A 20,624-nucleotide genomic window follows, 5' to 3' on the forward strand; every position below is an offset into this window, starting at 1 on the left:
TGACCCCCTCCGAAGTGTGGTAACTTGAGAGGGGATATGCGAAAAGACAAATTTCAATGTGCCTCGTGTACAACTGACAAATAAAAAGATAACTTAACTTAACTTAACTTAAGCATGTAGTCATTGTGTTTAATACTTTTGTCTCATTGTGGACATTCATTGCTTTATGCAAAGAAGAAATTGAACTAGGATTCCATTTTCCCTCTCTGTTCAGTGGTTTTTTTCTCATTGCCTTGTCTGATCTACATAGAATACAGTTTGTATAATTGGACTGATACTCTAATAACATGTGCGTTCATATGCAAGCTGTTCAATTTTGGTAATTGTAACTGCTGCGGCTGTAATGTAGTCGTGTCTCTTGTCCCTCTCTCCTCCTGTTCTATTTCTCTCTGTGGTTAATTTGGCGCAGAGTTTTTTGCAAACTCGGGCAATGTAAAGACAAAGACATAATACATTTTCAGATTTGGTGTTAACTTACACTTATCAAGGATATTCGCTCTCCGGAACATCACCAATTCACAGGAGTCGCAGCATCAGCTAATATATCCATGGATCAATGTCAATAACAGCAAATAAATCACAACGCTTTTCCTTATATAAAAACAATCCAAACCATCCCTCCCTTTCAACTCACTGCACACAGAATGTCTGTCTGTTTAGTGAGTATCATTTGAGGGGCAGAGGACATACTCAATCGTTGGTAATTGTGTTGAGACTTGCAGAGGTTTTGTTGATGTCTGCTGCAGTGTTGACAATATATCCCTACAATAGGCCCCCCACAGGCCTATATAATGACTGTCAGAGACTATCTTCTCCCTTTTATGTTGGGTGGCTCATCATCGCAGCCAGCGGACAAAGAGTATCCTCAGACCTTCCTCTGCAGCTCTGTGGGTAACTTGCTACCTGAGGGCATGTGTTAGGCCTCTGTATCCTCCTCAGACAATTACATTTGGTCTGTCTGTCTCAAGTGTGTGTGTGTGTGTGTGTGTGTGTGTGTGTGTGTGTGTGTGTGTGTGTGTGTGTGTGTGTGTGTGTGTGTGTGTGTGTGTGTGTGTGTGTGTGTGTGTGTGTGTGTGTGTGTGTGTGTGTGTGTGTGTGTGTGTGTGTGTGTGTGTGTGTGTGTGTGTGTGTGTGTGTGTGTGTGTGTGTGTGTGTGTGTGTGTGTGTGTGTGTGTGTGTGTGTGTGTGTGTGTGTGTGTGTGTTGTGTGTGTGTGTCTAAGAGTGAAATACAAAAGGCACAATTTCAGCTCTCTATGAAAATACAAGCACTTTGAACATGATAACAGCAGGCCATTCCGTTTCATTAAACTGACGGACGTCACGTATGAGGGTCAATGTGATCTGTAAATCAGTTGGTGATCATAGACCCAAAAATCATTCATTCAAAATTGCTATTGACGTTGACAATGTGTTGGACATAAACAATAAAAAAACATATAATTTAAATGACCTAAAGTGCTTCTGCAAAAATGAAATCCTATAGTTATCATATTTATAATGAGGACAAGTTGGCACCAAGTACTGCATCAGAACCTTCAAGGGGCGCTATTATACAACAATATGTTAAATTAAGCCACCATGTGAACTCCCAGAGGTTACTGCGTGGGACAATCTGTTCTATAACAACCATTATCTGTATTATAGGGTGGATTTGTTTTCCTTCGGCCATTCATTGTTGCTATGGAACTGTGTCACGTTTGTCATGTATCTTTTTTTAGGAGCTAAGAAAAATGAAGAGCACCTTAACTCCGTTAGCTTACAAGCTATAACTAATGTGGCCACAAACACACTCCAGCTGTGAGGATGAGATGGTGACAGCCATATATTAGCTGTGGTCCTTGTTTTGCCTGTTGCATGACAATATAACAACAGGAGCTGACACACTGTGTGGCTGATAGGAAAACGGCTGCAGGGCAACAATGTTTGGCTCACAATGTGATTTACTCATGATGCGTGTTCCTCTTCCAGTGTTAATTTGGTCTTGTGAGCCATATTTAATTAAGGTTTATCGACATTCAAATGTGATACAACACACAAGCCATTTGTCACCACCTGCACACTCTAAAAGCGTGCATGTGCCCGCACACACACAGACAAATTAGTGAGCTAATGAGTGATCTTCCTCATGTTGACAGCGTGATGGGATGTGGGCTGGAGCATAGCAACAGGACCTCGGGGCAGGTTGGACGGCACAAAGACCCTCTTGTAGTCATCTGTCCCTCCCGTTGAGCCTCTCGGCACTTTCGACTGTCATGTGCTATTCTGTGACATCAAGTCTCCCCCAATGTTTTCTTCTCCTATCATCTGATTGTGTGCTTTCAAAGTGAATCAACACTTGAGTCACATTTGTCTCTAGTTTTATGTGTGTGTGTTTGATGTTTTTTTTTTCCGCTTCTCCCTCTCAAGCCAGTGCAGTATGTCAATCATTTGGTATTCAACAGGTGCAGGTCAATTAAGCCCCTTACTTTCATATTCCACAAGACACTAAAGACGCTGTCAGACTGAGGTGTATTGAGTATGAGTTTTATTGAATTCATACTCAAAAACTTCAAACTCAAAAAGTCTAGCCGTAGGAAAAAAGTATAGTGTATACATATCAATTATACACGTATACATTTATACTTACATACTCCTTTTGAAAACAGCCAGCCACCTAAACCATACAAATGGCCTATATGAGTGCCTTATACAGTAAAATACAGTCTACTACACTCAAATGCATGATGTAAAGCACCCTACACAGCCAACAGCAGACTCTTGAGACTTCAGCTACACTGTAAGAAATTTCCCTGTAAAAAAACATTAATCAACTGGCAGCAGGGTTGCCATTTTCTTACTGTTAAATTAACATTATATGACTGTCAATAAAATTGACAGGATTATGCTGTTAATGAAGAAAACTGTATGAACCTGTTTTTTCAGTAAAAACAGTAATCAACTGGCAGCAGGGTTGCCATTTTCTTACTGTTAAATTAACATTATTTGACTGTCACTAAAATTGACAGGATTATACTGTTAATGAAAAAAGGGATGAACCTGGACAAATGTTTATGTTGTTTTCACCGTGAGTGAAGGGGATGCTATATTTCATTGGGCAGATCTGTTTCATTCCATATGTAAATTTACTATGTAAATCCCCTATTTGTTCAAATGCTAAACACAGAGAGCAGCTTCTGTTTGTTACTTCAAGACACTTTTTACAATATATTAAGTTCAATGGAATGATTCATTTCTATTGTAAATTGTCTCCTGAGTTGAACTAGGGATCTTGTTTAAGATTTCCACAAACCGTTTGTTATAACCAAAAATAACAGTTAGTTCACACAGAAATGTTTTATTTAAACAAAATGCATAGTTAGGTAATGGAATGAAACATCCCCTTTACTTAGGGTGCAAATAGCAACATAACAAACGTTTAGTCCAGTGCAAGTCATTGTGGGAAAGGGGGCGTCTCTACAATACACTTTGTTGTGCTTACTTGATTTATCTAAGGCAATCCGTTTCCTTAATTTTACTGAGTAAACACAACTCTTCAGTTAAGTAAGACTAACTTGGTTTAATTACGTTAACTGCAATTTCCATTTCCAAGTAGATATAACTCAACTTTAAGTAAACTTAACCAGAGGATATACAGTAAACAACACTTATTAGTTAAGATGTGGATGGATGAGGATTAATGAAGAAAACTGTATAAGCTTCACATGTGCAGGCAGCTCATGTCAAGTTGTCCCTTCCAAGTTTGATGGTAAATTAACAGGAAAGTTCAGTATTTTTGAAAAACATTACCGTTCCGTAAAATAACAGCAAAGGACTGTAATTTAACAGACTGCCTTTTATTTTAACAGTTAAATGCTGTTTTTATAAATAACAGGTAAATGCTGTTGAAATCCTGCTGTAAATTTACAGCAATTGTTTACAGTGTAGCCATTCCATTCAGTTCTGTGTTATACAATCTGACTGTAGTAGACAGCGTGTTTAGAACATATGATTCTTAAATCTTTAATCTTTGTCAAACTTTACATTTATGTGGAGTTCACATACTGTATTTCAGCTTGAAGATGATTCAGGTTAATGCTTGTGCTTGTGCTTGTGCCGTCTGTCTGCTTAAAAGAGTTGATGAGTTGACAAGATGTACTTTGGCCAGCCTGTAATGTTTGCAATGCGGGAGATCAGCAGTCAGCCAGACCTGTGTCGGTGATGTAATGAGGATGTTTGGCCTGGTGCTCCCCTCTCACGTGCATTTCAAGGTTCGTCTGTCTCCCAACCCCCATGTTCCTATCATAGCCTGCTTCTTGTCTCCACCTCCCTCCCCAATCTTTTCATAAACAGTCCTATTTTTTAAACGCTTTCAAAACATTTTCCGCTTCACATTTTGTTGCTTTGAGGGTTAGTGTATTTTTGCACCTACAGATTAGATGTTTGACCAGCCTTTAAATGTGCCTGATTTAAATGTCCCTGAATGGGCCACAGTTGCTGTTGAAATAGATGCAACCATGTGTGCTGAACAGAACACCGGAAATAAGTTATGTACTTCATTTTACACTCAGCAGTTTTTTAACTCTGGGATGTTATTTATAAATGCTGGCTCAGGGTGGGTGTGATAATGCATAGCCCCTGTCATGGAGCAGCTGGACTGTGGGAGAGATGGGAGGGAGGAGAATAAAGAAGCCATGGAAGTACAGCAGAGAGGCAGGGGAGAGGGCAGACAGTGGTTAGTTTTAGACCTCCCATTTATTCACCTATAGACCACTAAAATTGTGCCATAATTACTGTAACGTGTGTTTTTCCTTGACGTTATTTATCTCTTACTCAGAGAGCGTGTGTTCCCTGTGTTCAATCTTCTCATATCTTTGCAGACTATTTCTCTAAATAAATTATTAATTTCTATAAAAGATTGAGAACGAGATCATTAATATTGTAGACCAATCCAAAAACTTCCAGGCTTCAGGGGGACACCATATTTTATCGCGGCTTCCACACGAACAAACAACCGTAAGCAACATAAATAAGTTTTAAGTATACAGAATATATCTTCATATTATGGATCTTTTAGACTAAATGGTGCCGCCGTAAAGGTTCCCTGCCCACCGTACTATGTCATCCATGTTCATTTAATTTTAATTAAGGTGTGCATGGTCAATCTCCTTTAAATAGGTTAAATCAGCTAGAATGTTTTTTTGTGTTGACATTGACTGGCCCAGAGCAATGACGAGACGAATCCAAGGCTCAAGCAGTCAATGAATCTTCTCACACAAGGAACAATGCGACTTCCCCAAGTCAGCAATCAGCATTATTTTGTTTACACCCATGTTATTGCCATTGTTTTACAGTAGTCATCTTCACTTTTTGCAATTAAACTATTAAAGCTATAGGACAAACTTAAAGATTGTAGACCCCGGCAGATATTAACTAGATATATTGTTGTGTACATCTTGACAGTAAGAAATAAGACAGTAGAAATACTGATCCATCTAAAAACTGTTTGCCTTCCCCATTTGTCAATGCAATTCATGGAAAAACGCCAGGTCAACAGGACAAATGTGGCGTACATGGGTAATGAAGAAATGTGGTTAACTAACTAACCAGGACAGTCAACTGTGGAGAGCTGTAATTTAAAGTATTTTAAATAGTTTATACTATTACTATTAGACTATTTATTAAACATTTGATTGCAGTTTTTGGACCTGGTCTCTTATCGCCGGAATTCCCGTAGTCCCATTTCCAGTCATATTATTCTAATGATAACATTATGGTGCAACTGAATCAGTGGATAAGTTGTGAAACACCGCACACACACACACAATTCTTTCTGGTGACTGTCAACAGCAACTGGCCCAGACTGGAATAGACTCCTTCAACTTGGCCCAATCGGTAGTATCTCAGTTAAAACCGAATAATATCTGATTTCATCACCACTGAATCATTTATTATTGCCTTTTCACTGCACCCTTTTAAGTGATGAATGTTTTAACATTGTGTCAAGCAGCCACTTCATGTCAGTACAGTAAAGAAAAGAAAATCCACTAGGATAGATTTGAGGTCATCCTTGTGCTTTTTGTATAACATCAAGTTGAAAGCACTGAAGTCCCAACTCCTAATACCTAATATTCAATGCAATCCGTCAAACCAAAAGGTCTGTGGTTTGCCTTTGGAAAATAGTCAGCAGAAGGATTTTTAACATGCAGAAATGCCTGGTCTTTTTAAACACAACGAAACTAGCTGCAGCAAACGCATGGCGTCTTGTTTGTGTGTGTGCCCTTTCGATTCACACAGGGCTTTCGGTGTAAACTCGGAGAGGTAAGGCTGCTTTGGATGGTGGGTGGCACTTCAGTTTCCTAACAGGAAATGCTTGCGTTGATGAATGGCAGTTTTTCCTCAGAGGAAAGAGTGGGTGACACGCGTTCGTATTTAATTTATCTTTTTTCATGTCGGAGCCAGCTAAATGAACGTGCCCTCATATTTGTGAGACACTGGGGAATTTAAAAAAAAACTCTCAGCTGGGCTTTAAAACAAACAAACACACACACACACACACACACACACACACACACACATCACACACTGCTAATACACTGTGACTGTCGCAAGCTAATTAAGGACAACAAAGACATTGATGGTGATTCAGGGCCTGCGCAACAGGGACTGTAGCGTTGTTCCTGTCGGCCAAAACTGTTGTAATATCATGCACACTGGCTCACAAGGGAAAATCATCTGAACATGTCCGTCAGCACGGGAGGAGGACGTCTGCTACTTAGATTGTTTGGCCTCTCCTCCTCCTCCTCCTCCTCCTCCTCCTCCTCCTCCTCCTCCTCACACAAGCACACTCAGCCAGAACCTCTCCCTGTTCAGAAGCCTGTGGTGTACTGAAAACACTGCGTCTTTTGGCAGAACAAACCAATATTTGATTTCTTTTTTGTTGATGTCTCCTGATTTTAGAGTAAGAGAGGGTTGTGTCCATCCCTTCTTTTTCAAAGCTGATGAAAAAAAAACTTGTAGCTTTGAAGTTTTATTTCAGTTTTGTACTCCCTTTGCTGGAGGAACTTACGAGTATACCACCAGATGCTCTGATTGGCATTGAAACATAATACATTTGCAGTTTTTGACAGATACTTTAAATCTTGCTTCTGTGTCTGCAAAAATGTGTCTGGGGTAGAATCACTGTTTGCTGGAGAATTTTGCTTATGGGGCAACAATCGTTGAATGATATTAGTGCCCCCTTCTAGTAGTTTCCACTGATTGTGAAATGGGAATTGATGAGGTTTTCACGGACAACAAAGTACGGCAAGTGAAAACCACCACAGATCGGAGAGAGAAAGAGAGAGAGAGAGAGAGTAACTTACTCTCATAACATCAGCCAGCCACAAAAACATTTTATATTTATGCCGCGTTAGTTTCTGATTGATAACACAGGGAACTGCAATCTCTAAAGCAAGTGTGGGTGTTGAGTGTATGGTTTGGTGTCAATTGGACTGATCTGAACTTTCAATTGCAGAATAAAACATGAATGCATTATAAGCCGTTATCGGATTATGAGAAATCAGAAAAACACATCTACCTTTTTGCCCAATATTCTGTTTTCTTCTGGGCATGTCAATCGGGTTTCCTTTTGTTATTTTACATCTGTCATCTTGTCGACGGACCAGGCTCATAACATCCTTCATCAGCTCACTCAGATTCATAAACGCGCTCTGGAAAAATTCTCTCTCCGTTCGTGATCTAAGAATTCTTTGAGGACAACTCTTTTCAACCAGTACCTGCTCCTTAGCCTACGCACATCCATTAGGAACGAGTTCTAGGCAGGAGAGGAGGAAGATCTGATGCTGCCAAGACCAACAATGGCATGATGCTAGCTGTATAAATGCTTCTCGTTGATTTCTGCTCATATGCGCACAACGCAAAGACAGAGATCTTTATTCTGCAAATGTTGCCAGCCTAACAACTCCGACATAGGGACAGAACCAGTTTTACTTGGAAAGAAATTCAACAAATTGACTGAATCATGTAAACCCGTGTTTTTTGTTTTTAATTATTGCATTACTAAAGTACATGTAATACCCCGTCCAATCAGATTATTTACCATTACCCAATTATTCCCTGTTATCAGATTATTGTGGTCACGTATACTCTATGACCCTCTCTGGGTTGGTATGGACTATGGAGAACTCCGTACAGCTGGGTGGTCAAGATTTGTCTGTTGCAAAATGTTAGCTGGAACCCATCCTCTTGATTTCTCATCCAGCCATTCTCATCTTATAAACATTCAACGATTCTGCACAGTGGGTGAAAAAGAAAACCAGTTCTCTATTGCATCGTTGCCAATGTTATTTGATGGCACTGAGAGAGAAGACTGATTCTGCTGTAAGGCCAACCTGGATTCATTTGTTTGACTGGCAATTTATTTTGTTGATTGAAATTAGTGTCTGGCTTTACCATGGGGTTGAATCGGTATAGCCGCAGCATTTGGCGTGGAGTGTGTATCTGAGAGAGAGAAGAGGAGAAAGTGAAACAGAGAGGAAAAATTGGTTGGCTCTGCAGTTTGCAGTTAATTCTAATTGGACAACACGAAGTATGATTTAATGTGAGAACACTTTAGGAGACAGAGCCAAGGTCTTCCCCCTTATGCTGGAAAAGTATAAAGATAAAAGAGAACCACAACTGATGATCTTTAAAGGCTTAGCCAAGGTAATGTGTGTGTGTGTGTGTGTGTGTGTGTGTGTGTGTGTGTGTGTGTGTGTGTGTGTGTGTGTGTGTGTGTGTGTGTGTGTGTGTGTGTGTGTGTGTGTGTGTGTGTGTGTGTGTGTGTGTGTGTGTGTGTGTGTGTGTGTGTGTGTGTGTGTGTGTGTGTGTGTGTGTGTGTGTGTGTGTGTGTGTGTGTGTGTGTGTGTGTGTGTGTGTGTGTGTGTACATAAAGTGGGCAACACACAAGTAACACCTTTGCAATCCAGGGTCTGGAAAATGACTGCAGGGTTGGATCGAGAGCTCTCTGGCACAAAGCACTGATCAATACTAACTTCATAAATGCTTCACAAACGACTGTTTATGATGCTGAGATAATAACCTTGTCTGTATAGCGGGGAGGCTTCTCTGATTCTCTTGTTTCTATAAAAAAAAACTGAGTCAACATGCTTCAGTGTCTGTTATGGGAAGAGATACACATTAGCAAGCGCTAATATGTAGCCCAATACACTTCTGTGATAATTGCTTTAGTGAACGTCTCCATTGAGGATGAAATAGCACTTTTTTGCTCTTTGCCTGCTCAGTGGCATCCAACAATGAAATCAAAATGACCTTTTTTTTCCCTCAAGTGTTGACATTTTAGATAATGATAAAGTTTTTGTTTGGTTAAATACGAGTCATAACACCATCAGGTGTTTGCCAGTATTTTGGCTACAGTACGGACATGAGGTTAATGCAGGTTTCACTAAGAGGATTGGTATACACACTGTAAGCAGAGCGTGCAGACCTGCTGAAGAGGTCATAGGTTCAGACACATGACACATGGGCTACCTTTCCTCCTGTGCAATCACACATACGTGCACCCACGCACACACACACACAAACACACACACACACACACACACACACATACACACACACACACACACACACACACACACACAGGGCCTTGAGAAATTCAAGACATAACGTTTTCTAATTCAATTAGATTAAATCAGACTCATTTTTTAGGAAGCGAGGTAGTCGAATTTGAACAAACAAGCTGGAACAAAGGACAAGCTAAGAAGGGTTTTTAGCCAAGGAAGGCTGTTCCAGACAGTATGATAAAGAGATACTCGCATTTTTTGTCTGGATGCTACTGCCAGCATGTGTGATCTGGCTGTTCTGCCTCTTCGGAGTCCAACCGGGAATAAGAGTTGCTGTCTCAACAGCGATAAGCCCGATTTTGGAGCAGACACACTGTCAGTGGCTCTCTGTCAAGACTGTAGTTCAAAACTTGATGCAGCTGCCATAGAACTTTCCAGCCTCTTGGGCCAAACAGTCTCTCTGTCTCCCTGAAAAAAACAAGCATGGGTGAAGAACAAGAGTTATAGCAGAGAAAAAATATGTGTTCTAGATCATAAAGTTTGTCTGTAGACTATACGGTAATCCTTTTCCTTAAACTGATTGATTTAGGAAGATGAAACGGGAGAAAGGGACATAAACAAGGCTTTAGCTTCTCTTCAGCAGACAAGACTTAAAGTAGCTCCGAGGAACTTTTAAATATTTCTGGGACAGTCTAATTGTTTCCTCTGAAGATCATATATTTTATTTAACAGCAGGGGAAACCATCAGTGAAAAGAGCACTGTATTTGTAAATAGTTTTTCCCAGGTCCGATCACCTAGGAACGTGAGCTGGCGTTTAAAAAACACTCTCGCTTTTGTCCAAAGGGGCCGCTAAAATCAACAAGAAACTTAAAGTTCCTTGTTGCCACTTTAAAGGGGAAAATACATATTGCAACTTGGGTTACAATTTCATAAATCTGGTCTTTCTGGTGGCAACAATGTACTCACAACTTTTGTTACCTTCACTGCAACACAGCACCTTACCAACACTGGGCATCGAATGTCATTATTTTACAAAATTGATTGAGTTAGAAAAGAAGGATGAAATGGAGGAAAAATATATTGTGCTTTTAAATTGAATCAGGCTTATGTGGACAAAATCTTTGATCTTCTGCACTACAATGCTGTGTGTATTTCTAATTGATTGTCATGGTTTTTCTTTCAAATAATGCAGAGATGAATTTGGCCATACTGTTGTTGGCTGTGTGCTGCCTCGTCAGCCTGTTTGATGGTTTGACTGCTCATGTTTCTTGCCCCATTGGACCTATTTTTAGCGATGACACCATGTTTCGAGATCTTAGCAAATGCTTTGGAGAGTCCTACATTATCACAACAGTAAAAAAAACATAATACATTTTTTGAAAAACAACAGTTTGCTGTCATTTGAGCACAAGTGTCTGTTTTAATTACAGAAGCATGAAGATCCATTCTCAGCCCTGGAAAGATGAAGATTCATAAATTACGTTATTTTGTTGGCGTGTCCATGACAAATGGAATCAAGTAAAAAATCTGTTCAGTGGACTTTCCCTTTCAACCTCTCAGCTCTCTCTCTCAGACTGTCAGACTTTTTTGTAATGCTCTCGGCCTTGTGAAAAAAGATAGCTTCCTCAGAAGCACCAATTGACTCACTTCCTCCTTTTTCTTTCTCTCTCTCTCTCTCTCTCTCTCTCTCTCTCTCTCTCTCTGCCTCAGGTTTGTGGTGCTCCTCTTCAGAGTTTCCTGCTGTTACATGGTGACACAGAGCTGAAGGCAAGAGGTAAGGTGGATTTTCTTTTTTTCTTAAAAAAAAACTGCAGCCAAGTTAGTGGTGAAAATGGGTATCTTGTTACACCATGGATGTTCTCGTAAGGGCAGGACAAGTGTCCAAGACGTTTTAGGTAACAGTGTTGCTCAGGTTCACGCCAGGACATTTGGATGTTGCGGTAAGTCGGCGTGAAACAGCTGCTGGAAAGCATCTCATTCATTCTCCTGTTGTAGGTGAGAATAATGGCACCAATGGTGGGCAATCTGCAGCTAGAGCCTCTAACCTAAAGAGTCAAGACTAGTCAAAAACCAGTTTATCCCGCGGTGTTATGGCAGCTTCACAAACACTGTATGCCCTGTGTGCATAGTGGTGTGTGGCCGTGTAAAACAAACTTGCACAGAACGAGCCACAAAGGGTGTCACACAAAGAGGTGGTAGAAAAGGTGTAGTGTTCTTCCTGTTCAGTTCCTCCTCCAATCAGCTGATAGTGCGAGTGTTGATGCTCGCTGCTGATGCCCTCACAGATATACTGTGTGCGCGAGTTACTCGCTTGAAAGCACTTTTTTGTCCTTGGATTATATGCTGTAGACATGCTTTCTTGTGTATTCCATTCCCCGTCATACACTGAAAACGATCATGTTCAGACTGTCAAACACAATGTTTCTTATGAAATTCCTAAAGTTATTATTGAAGCTTGTTATGTATTAGCAATAACATTCAATCATATTTAAGATTTGGTTCTTTCCTGAGTTGTGTTGGAACAGTCCACACTAATTTCCTTTAGATTTTGTTTTCAGTTATTTGCAAATCTTATAAAGTCGTCTGCCAAGTGCAGTCTGTGTGATTTTAGCATCTGTTGAACTACTGTATGCATGAGTTGAACTACTGTACTAGCAGTACTAGCATAAAGCAGCTTAAATGTGAGACCTTTTGAACTCCAGTGGATAAGAACAAGATGAAAGGTTGAAGGGACACACTGAGAGTGTTGTGAGTGCAGGATGGTTAGCCTGGGCCAATAGGATTAGTGTCTTCAGGCGCAAATACCTTAAGTAGAATTATCTTTCCGAGCTCATCTTACCTACACGCACATACAGTAATAGTAGGTAACATGCTCGCGTATGGGCACAGCTATGAGGGGTGACTTGTGCCAAGACACGCACACATAGCAAAGGCTTTGTCTGGTGGTCAGGGGCCGTATTCACAAAACATTTTATCTTAGCACTAAGAGTACTCCTAAGGAGCACTAAAAGTTCTTAGTAAGGAGTTATTTCTTAAAACCTATTCACAAAGCTGATAAGACCAACTTTTACTAAGGAATGGGAGGGACTCCTAAGCTAAGACTAGAGGGCGGTTTTGACCCTGTTGATATGGATGATGTCATGTTCATACCTTCTATGCCTACAGTGATTGGCTGAGAGGGAATGAGAGCTAAGAGGGAATTTATGATAGAAACACTGTGGGAGATATCCATATCGTGTCGCTGTATTAAAGTAAAGAGTTTTTATATACAATTAATGACAAGTGACTCTGATTTAACATGAAACCAAGATACTGCAGGGTGTCCCACACATTCGTTCACAATTAGCCTACAATAGCGCCACATAGGTCTATTCATATTAAATTTTACAATGATTTGAATCGGAAAAAATATCCTCATTGAACAGCTGCACGCCATGCACTTTCACTGTATTTCTCTAAACGGCGGACTATGCAGCAATAGTCAGACAGTGATGAACCGGGAAATTCACCATTTAGAAACAACAGCCGGCAAAATCGTAAAGTGCATGCGGAAGGAAAAAGGCGAGACGCGCAACTGTACAGTAGCGCACCTGTGGAACGGAGGAGATGCTGCAATGCGCCACATATAGGCCTACTCTAGTACGAAATTAAACCCAAACGTGACACCAACAGTAACTTTCAGTGCATCGTAAAACAGTAACTTTCAGTGCATCGTAAACCCAAAGCAACTGTAGGAAAAGGAACTTAATAAATCTTTTTTTATATAAATGTAATAAATATAAATGTGTCTACACTTTTTAAATATAGCTTTACTAAGATCATTAACCCCTTACAGCTATTAAGGTACCTTTTGTAAAGCTCACTAGCATTAAATCTCTCCAAAACACCATCAAATGATTGTCTGTGATTTACTCTTAGTGACTTAGGAGTCCTCTCGAGGACTCCTAGCTTTTCATAGATTTAGGAGCTAGTTTTAGTGCTAAAATGCTTTGTGAATTACACTTATCTTAAAAAGTTAGGAGTCCTAAAATTAGGAGTGAAACGCCCCTTATTTTTGAGGGTTACTCCTAAATCAGCATGTTAGGACCTACTCTTAGCCTTAAAGTGTTTTGTGAATACGGCCCCTGATGAGAGGAGGATGTTTGTGATGAGCCTTTTGAGTTTTTCATTAAATTGATTTATTATCCAGCTGGGTCAAGATGTCACTTGACTTGTAACTGAAGGTCATTTGTGCAAGTCATGGGATCCTCTTATACTGTATTTGAACCACTTGTATTGTTGTGCAGGAAAGTGGCTTCCTGCTTCTTCTGCTTTGTGTACACTTCCATCACTGGCTAGGATCTGTTCTTAAAGAGTAAATAAAGGTTTAACATGGGAAAATAAATGAATCCTCTCCAGGTTTTTCAGCAGAAGTGGAAAATGTCTTGTGTGTGTATTGTGGATGTAGTAAACTACAGACATGATTCAGGAAATGAGCCAGAGAGACAAAGTGAAAGAGAATTTAAAAAACAGAGAGAGACGCAATAGATCAACGTACACATTGATACACAAACCTCACACAACAAACACCTACATTACAAACATGCGCGTACACACACACACAAACACATACACCACAAACTTTCCGCCTACTCATATCGCTCAGTCTTTTACTGACAGTGACTGTGCCACTTTTGAGAAGGGTGAGTGGGTGTGTTGACTGGAAACAAGATGCAGTGACCCAACACGTAGTCCTCTCAACCAAAACACTGTAACAATCACTCCTCAAAGGAACCTGTCAAAGCCCTCAACATGTTCTGAGTGAATACACACTTGGTTTGCAGGAGCTGCAGCAGACATAGAGGGAAACCAGAAGAACATCTGTAAACTATGTCAGCGAGTTTGCATCTCTTAATTGTGGACTTGATGAATTCACAATGTGGATGTCCTTAAGAATTAAAAAGTTAGTCATTTTCAAACAATTGGTCCTTAATTTCACACAGAGGAAAGCAAAAAACTGTTGTTCCCTTTCTAGCTGCCTATCGTCGATCTTGCTGACTGAAATGACAATGGTTGCTGGCAGATTACATTAGGTGTAGCCTGCTACCTAGTTAACATAACCAAAGGTCCATATTTTTTTAAATAAGCCCAGGTGACTCACTAGAGCCAGAATCTTATTTTAAATGATACTGTAGATATAGCCTATATAAACACATGTGTATACATTAATTAATACTCAAATACAATACACTTCCCCCACCTTGCCTTGTGTGACTGTCGATAGTTAGCCTGCTATCGGTGTATGAATGTGTGTGTGAATGGTAACGTGTAAATGGGAACAGGTCTCCCTTGAAAAAGAGTCTCCGGTCTTAATGGGATTTACCTGTATAAATAAAGGTTAAAAAAAAGAAGAAAAAAAAGTGCAAACTGGGTGACGGTTGTAACTCTGGCTCGGGTTGCAGGAGTATGAACTTAACCTAACCTAAAGAGATCAGAACAGAGCTGCTGCTAACTTCACCCTAATCTCTGATAACACCCAGGAGGACTGACCTCCATGGTGACATAATTGTCATAATTGTCGTCTATTTTCTGACCACCTTTCTGATCACAGTGACGGTGCCGCCGAGACACCTTGCATGTTATGTTGTCTTCTAACTTTATAACTCGTGTGTGGGTATTTTAACAGCAAATGTTATAGACTACGCATATGTGAAGTGGAGCCGTGACGTCAGCGTTACCAGGGGAAATGGTTTCTGTGTTTACAAGAAACCAAAACCGTTGTGTTTTCCAAAAAATCCTCCCTGGGAGTTGATCTCAAAAACTTGCGGTTTCATGCCTGCGTTTGCTGTTTACATGTAAATGATATAGTGCATCTGCGAAAATATTTTCGCTTATGCACCGTTTCGTGTTGTCGTATAAACATCCCCTTACTCTTTTCTTTAAACTGTACTCCTTGCTCTATGATTAATTACCAAAGCCCCTTTTGTTGAACGTCAGGGTGTTGAACATGGCAGTGTGGATCCAGGCCCAGCAGCTCCAGGGAGATGCTCTGCACCAGATGCAGTCCCTGTACGGTCAGCACTTCCCCATCGAGGTGCGACACTATCTGTCCCAGTGGATAGAGGGCCAGCTCTGGTGAGTTGCTGCACGGCAGCACAATATGTTTGTCTACACGTACACACTGCTATATGCCTACATGTATGCCTGCATGACTGTTTGTGTATGTTTGTCCATGAGAGCACATGTGGACATTTCCCTATCTCTTGTCCCTTTTTTCTTGTCTGCTATTTTGAAGACCTTAGAGTCCATTTATCAACCATGTGCATTTGTGTGTGTGCGTGTGCGTGTGTGTGTGTGTGTGTGTGTGTGTGTGTGTGTGTGTGTGTGTGTGTGTGTGTGTGTGTGTGTGTGTGTGTGTGTGTGTGTGTGTGTGTGTGTGTGTGTGTGTGTGTGTGTGTGTGTGTGTGTGTGTGTGTGTGTGTGTGTGTGTGTGTGTGTGTGTGTGTGTGTGTGTGTGTGTGTGCGTGTGTTGTTAGGGATTCCATAGATCTGGAGAACCCACAGGAGGAGTTCAAGGCCAAACGCCTGCTGGACAGTCTGATTCAGGAGCTGCAGACCAAGGCCGAGCACCAGATGGGAGAAGACGGCTTCCTTCTTAAATTCAAACTGGGACTCCATGCTAACCAGCTCAAAGTAATATACCTTTCCAATTATTAGACCAGCAATGAATACCTTGGAATATACAGTACCTTACTTCTTGTACTTAGGCTTTTTGGCTTTGGTTGGCAGATATATTAGAGCAAGTGCATGGGTGTTAGAGAACCCACCAAGACCAAAGGCAGTATGTGTTCCAACTGGGGCTTTCAATGATTTGTCTGATTTATCAGTTTCTTTTTCTTAGAATTGTCTTCAAACTTACTCCAGAGTAATATTATAAGGGGATTCTGAAAGGTTTTTCATTCCACCTGCTCAAGCAGTCGGCATGTTTTTCAGCAAACACACATTGAAACTGTTTTCAATTTGAGAAGATGACGAGCCAGCGGTTGCATGGTACCACAGTTTCATTTAAACGCTTCCCTTGTTGCAGTTCTTAAAAATAACACAGTGCACACCAGGCTTTAAGAACAGGTTGTACTGTAACTACCATGGGGAAAATAAACCAGAGGAAAGTGAGAGCCTCGGTTGCCTGCCAGGATTGCTATTTATGATAAAGCTCCCGTCTCCCCTCCCGTGAAACCAGGCAGAGAAACAGGGCAAACGCTCTTGTGATTGTGAGCGTGCATACATTGATGTGGTTAAGTGTAATACATGCAATCGCATCATCACTGTTCTTTTACACCAGAGATTCTCTTTTACCTATTAGAAATCTTAATAACAGTTCAACTTCTAATGCAACTTCGTTAAAAACTCAAAGCAGAGAAAAAAACAAACAAAAAATCTACAACTGACTTCACAATTGAAAGTGAAACCGCAGTTTGTGACTGACTTATCTGGGAATACAATATTTCAGTTGCACATAAACCACTTAAACCACTCATTGTGTGTGCGTGACATTGTGCATGTATGCTAATGATCCTTGTCTCTATATGAAGTGCGCCGTGCCTTGGAGATGGCTCTCATTAGGCTGGTCTAATGGGTTTTAGTGTGTCTGCGCCGTTGGCTCCAGAATTTAGCGAGCTTCCTTGATGTGACTAAATTGGTCAGTCCTGTGTGCGGCGCCCGCTCCCATCGTCAGCCTCTAACAAGCCCTAACTAAGCACATGTGCTCCTTTTCTTTCAGAGCACGTATGACCGCTGTCCTCTGGAGTTGGTCCGATGCATCAAACACATCCTCTACACAGAGCAGAGGCTCGTCAGAGAGGCCACCAATGTGAGTAGGATGCGTGTTTGTGTGCTGAATAATATACCTGCACGCACAGTCATGCTCATTTGTTATACACACAGACATCCACACTGAAATATATCAAGGCGCACAGAAAAACACCTGTGCACCCTATGCATTATTCATTTGATAGTCTGTGCAAAGCACTGCAAGCACAAACAGAAGCTCAACTACATAATGGTGACTGATACAAAGATTGGATAATTGGGGAACTTCTCTTCCATTTATACCCCCAAGGTCTGCAGATAGCCTTGCAATTATTATAAATGTCATACCGGCAGACGCTCATTCCTATTCTGTCCTTGCTCTTGCTATCTCTCCTCTGCAGCACTGCAATAGGGAGGGAAGTCCAAATATTTCACGGTTTATTACAAGCTCAGTTAAAAATAAATAAACATAAAGCCACCAGTGCGTAAAACATGTGACTCTCAGCAACTCCTGGGGTGAATTGATTGCCAGTCATAACAACACACCTTTTCTATTAGTGGAATGCATATTTGGAATGATTGAATTTCACCCTGTTTAGTCTTAACCTTTCGGCGCCATGGGTCTCTCGTTCGCAGTCAGACCTCTAACTGACAATCAGACTAAGTATGATAAACAAATGCATTTCTTCTTAATCTATTTTGCAGCATTCTCATTAGCCACTGGTGATTTTTCACAGTTAAATAGCCCAGCAAACACAAGCAGCAGGGGGTCAATGCATCAAATCCAGCTTGGTTTTCATATATCTCTGCTCCATCCCCCCACGGATATCCCCCAGTAGCTATGAATTTCTCATAACAACTATCATAAACAATCGAATGACAGACGATATATATATAACATGCGCCGTCCAATGGAAAATCAACCTTGCCACTTCCCAACCCCGCCATTTTTCCCCGTCTCTCTTAGTGACTGTCTTTCGATCTCGCTTTTTTGTAATTGACAGTCAAGTTCTCCAGTGGGTGGGATGTTGGACAGCATGTCCCAGAAATACCAACAGATCAACCAAGCTTTTGAGGAGCTCCGCCTGCTGACCCAGGACACTGAGAATGATTTGCGCAAGCTCCAGCAAAACCAGGAGTACTTCATCATCCAATACCAGGAGAGCCTTCGCATCCAGGGTGAGACCAGACGACTTGCATCTTGTTATCGCCACTTTTTAAAGCAATGTGATCACTAGACCGTGAGAAGATTGCAAAAACGGTTTTGAGAATGATTTGTTCCACAGAGCTATTCATCATACATGCCAATGAAGGTGCAATTTGCTTTCCTGTTATTTCATTTCAAATAGAAAACAATTCATTTATGGACTATGTGAGTGAGGCACAACCTATTTGCTATGTCTCAATATTTTTCTTGCATTTTGTCAACCGGTCGATCAATTAATAATTTTAAACAAAATCCATCAATAAATGAATGGATACATTAAAATATTCATTAGTTCGAGCCGTCAGTGGTTTGTTGTGAGGCTCCATTGAGCTGAACATTACTTGAATGTGAAATCGTGGTGCTGCTTCATGTTGAGTTAAAAAAGGCTTCAAAGAATGATTTGAATGTAATCATGTCACAGCCTTGAACCATCAAGGTGTGAAATCGCATAAAAAGAAATATCTTATTATGTATTCCACATACATGTGATAGCTATTTATGCAATGTGCTGAATCCTGTAGATTATTAATTCGAAAACAAGCACCTGGAGCTTCCATAACCCAGCAACCTTTGCATGTATCTGGGTGTAATTCAGAAAACAACACCTAGCTCTTATGGCATCTGCATTATACTAGCGGAGGTTATTCCTGAGTAAATCATTGTTCCTCTCAGGGGATAATGTATACTCGTATGTGTACAGGTCGGAGATGTTAACCTCTTATCTGCTTTGCTCCCTTTTTTCTTTCTCCTACTCGTCCCCTTTCCTTCCCCATTTGGATTGCAACAACACACACACACGCACACACACACACACACACACACACACACACACACACACACACACACACACACACACACACACACACACACACACACACACACACACACACACACACACACACACACACACACACACACACACACACACACATACATAAACCCCTCCCCAGCCCAGCTGACCAGCCTGGCCACACTCCCCCCTGCTGAACGACAGCTACGGGAGCCCGCCCTCCTTAGCAAGAGAGCCACTGTGGAGACATGGCTGACCAGAGAGGCCAACACACTACAGAAATACAGACTGGTAAGATGAGACAACGTGAAAAGGAAAAACACACACTTCGTCTTGTTCATACACATAATGTGGATGTAGTTAGTTTGTTTATTAAAGCTATAGTGCGTAACTCACGTCGGAATTCTGAGTAGTTACAACACAACACTGTCAGCTCAACTACATTAGATCACGCATGGATTTGATACCTTCTGCTTGTACGTCCAGGTTTTTTCATCAACAACTGAAAACATTAGCTCCTCCACCATCTTTGGTTGATGACACCAGTGTGTAAAAGCTGCTATACTGACAAATACTGAGAGTTTTTTGTGGAGCTGATAAGGCTTCATCAACTTTGTGTCAACCTCGTTTGGCAATGGCTTGAATGTAACCGACATTCATTTATATCAAAGCTAAAGTGCGGAAAAGCAACGCACTGCAGCTTTAATGTACTGTATTATGGATGTGCAGTAGGGCTAATAATGCGTGGTCTCAAGTCAACGCCCACTTCTTTCTTGTTGATGTGCTTGTGCAGGACCTGGCAGAAAAGCACCAGAAAACACTGCAGCTGTTGCGGAAGCAGCAGACCATCATTCTGGATGACGAGCTGATCCAGTGGAAGAGACGGCAACAGCTGGCAGGCAACGGGGGCCCGCCAGAGGGAGGCCTGGACATCCTGCAGTCCTGGTGAATTCTCTTCCACCTCCCACCAAGATCACAGCCTCTCTAGACTGCCCCTCGCAAAAGCAAAGGGTCACCGCTTTTACAAGCTTTTAATTGACTACCGCTGGGTTTATTCCCAAAGTTGTATTGGTTCTTAATAAGAGAGACATAGGAAAAAGCCAGTGTGAAATGTCTTGCTTTAGGGTACAAATGTATCCGTAGAAAAATTATACCTTTGACCATGCTTTAGCCTAATTATTATGTGTGTGTGTGTGTGTGTGTGTGTGTGTGTGTGTGTGTGTGTGTGTGTGTGTGTGTGTGTGTGTGTGTGTGTGTGTGTGTGTGTGTGTGTGTGTGTGTGTGTGTGTGTGTGT

The 20,624-nt window shown here is 41.1% G+C and overlaps 1 protein-coding gene across 1 annotated transcript in view; it reads left to right on the forward strand.

The window, feature by feature from the left end:
* Positions 1–20,624, forward strand: part of stat5a (signal transducer and activator of transcription 5a) — a 53,431-nt gene that overhangs the window by 23,739 nt on the left and 9,068 nt on the right. Inside the window, exons 2-8 of the mRNA XM_080044488.1 lie at positions 11,255–11,318; positions 15,521–15,658; positions 16,060–16,216; positions 17,304–17,393; positions 18,337–18,511; positions 19,490–19,620; positions 20,123–20,274. Coding sequence (XP_079900614.1) covers positions 15,531–15,658; positions 16,060–16,216; positions 17,304–17,393; positions 18,337–18,511; positions 19,490–19,620; positions 20,123–20,274 — 833 coding nt within the window. The 5' untranslated portion in view covers positions 11,255–11,318; positions 15,521–15,530. The remainder of the gene's footprint in view (positions 1–11,254; positions 11,319–15,520; positions 15,659–16,059; positions 16,217–17,303; positions 17,394–18,336; positions 18,512–19,489; positions 19,621–20,122; positions 20,275–20,624) is intronic.

The sequence above is a fragment of the Ammodytes marinus genome, assembly GCF_949987685.1.
Source record: "Ammodytes marinus genome assembly, chromosome: 16".
In the NCBI taxonomy this organism is placed as follows: domain Eukaryota; kingdom Metazoa; phylum Chordata; class Actinopteri; order Uranoscopiformes; family Ammodytidae; genus Ammodytes; species Ammodytes marinus.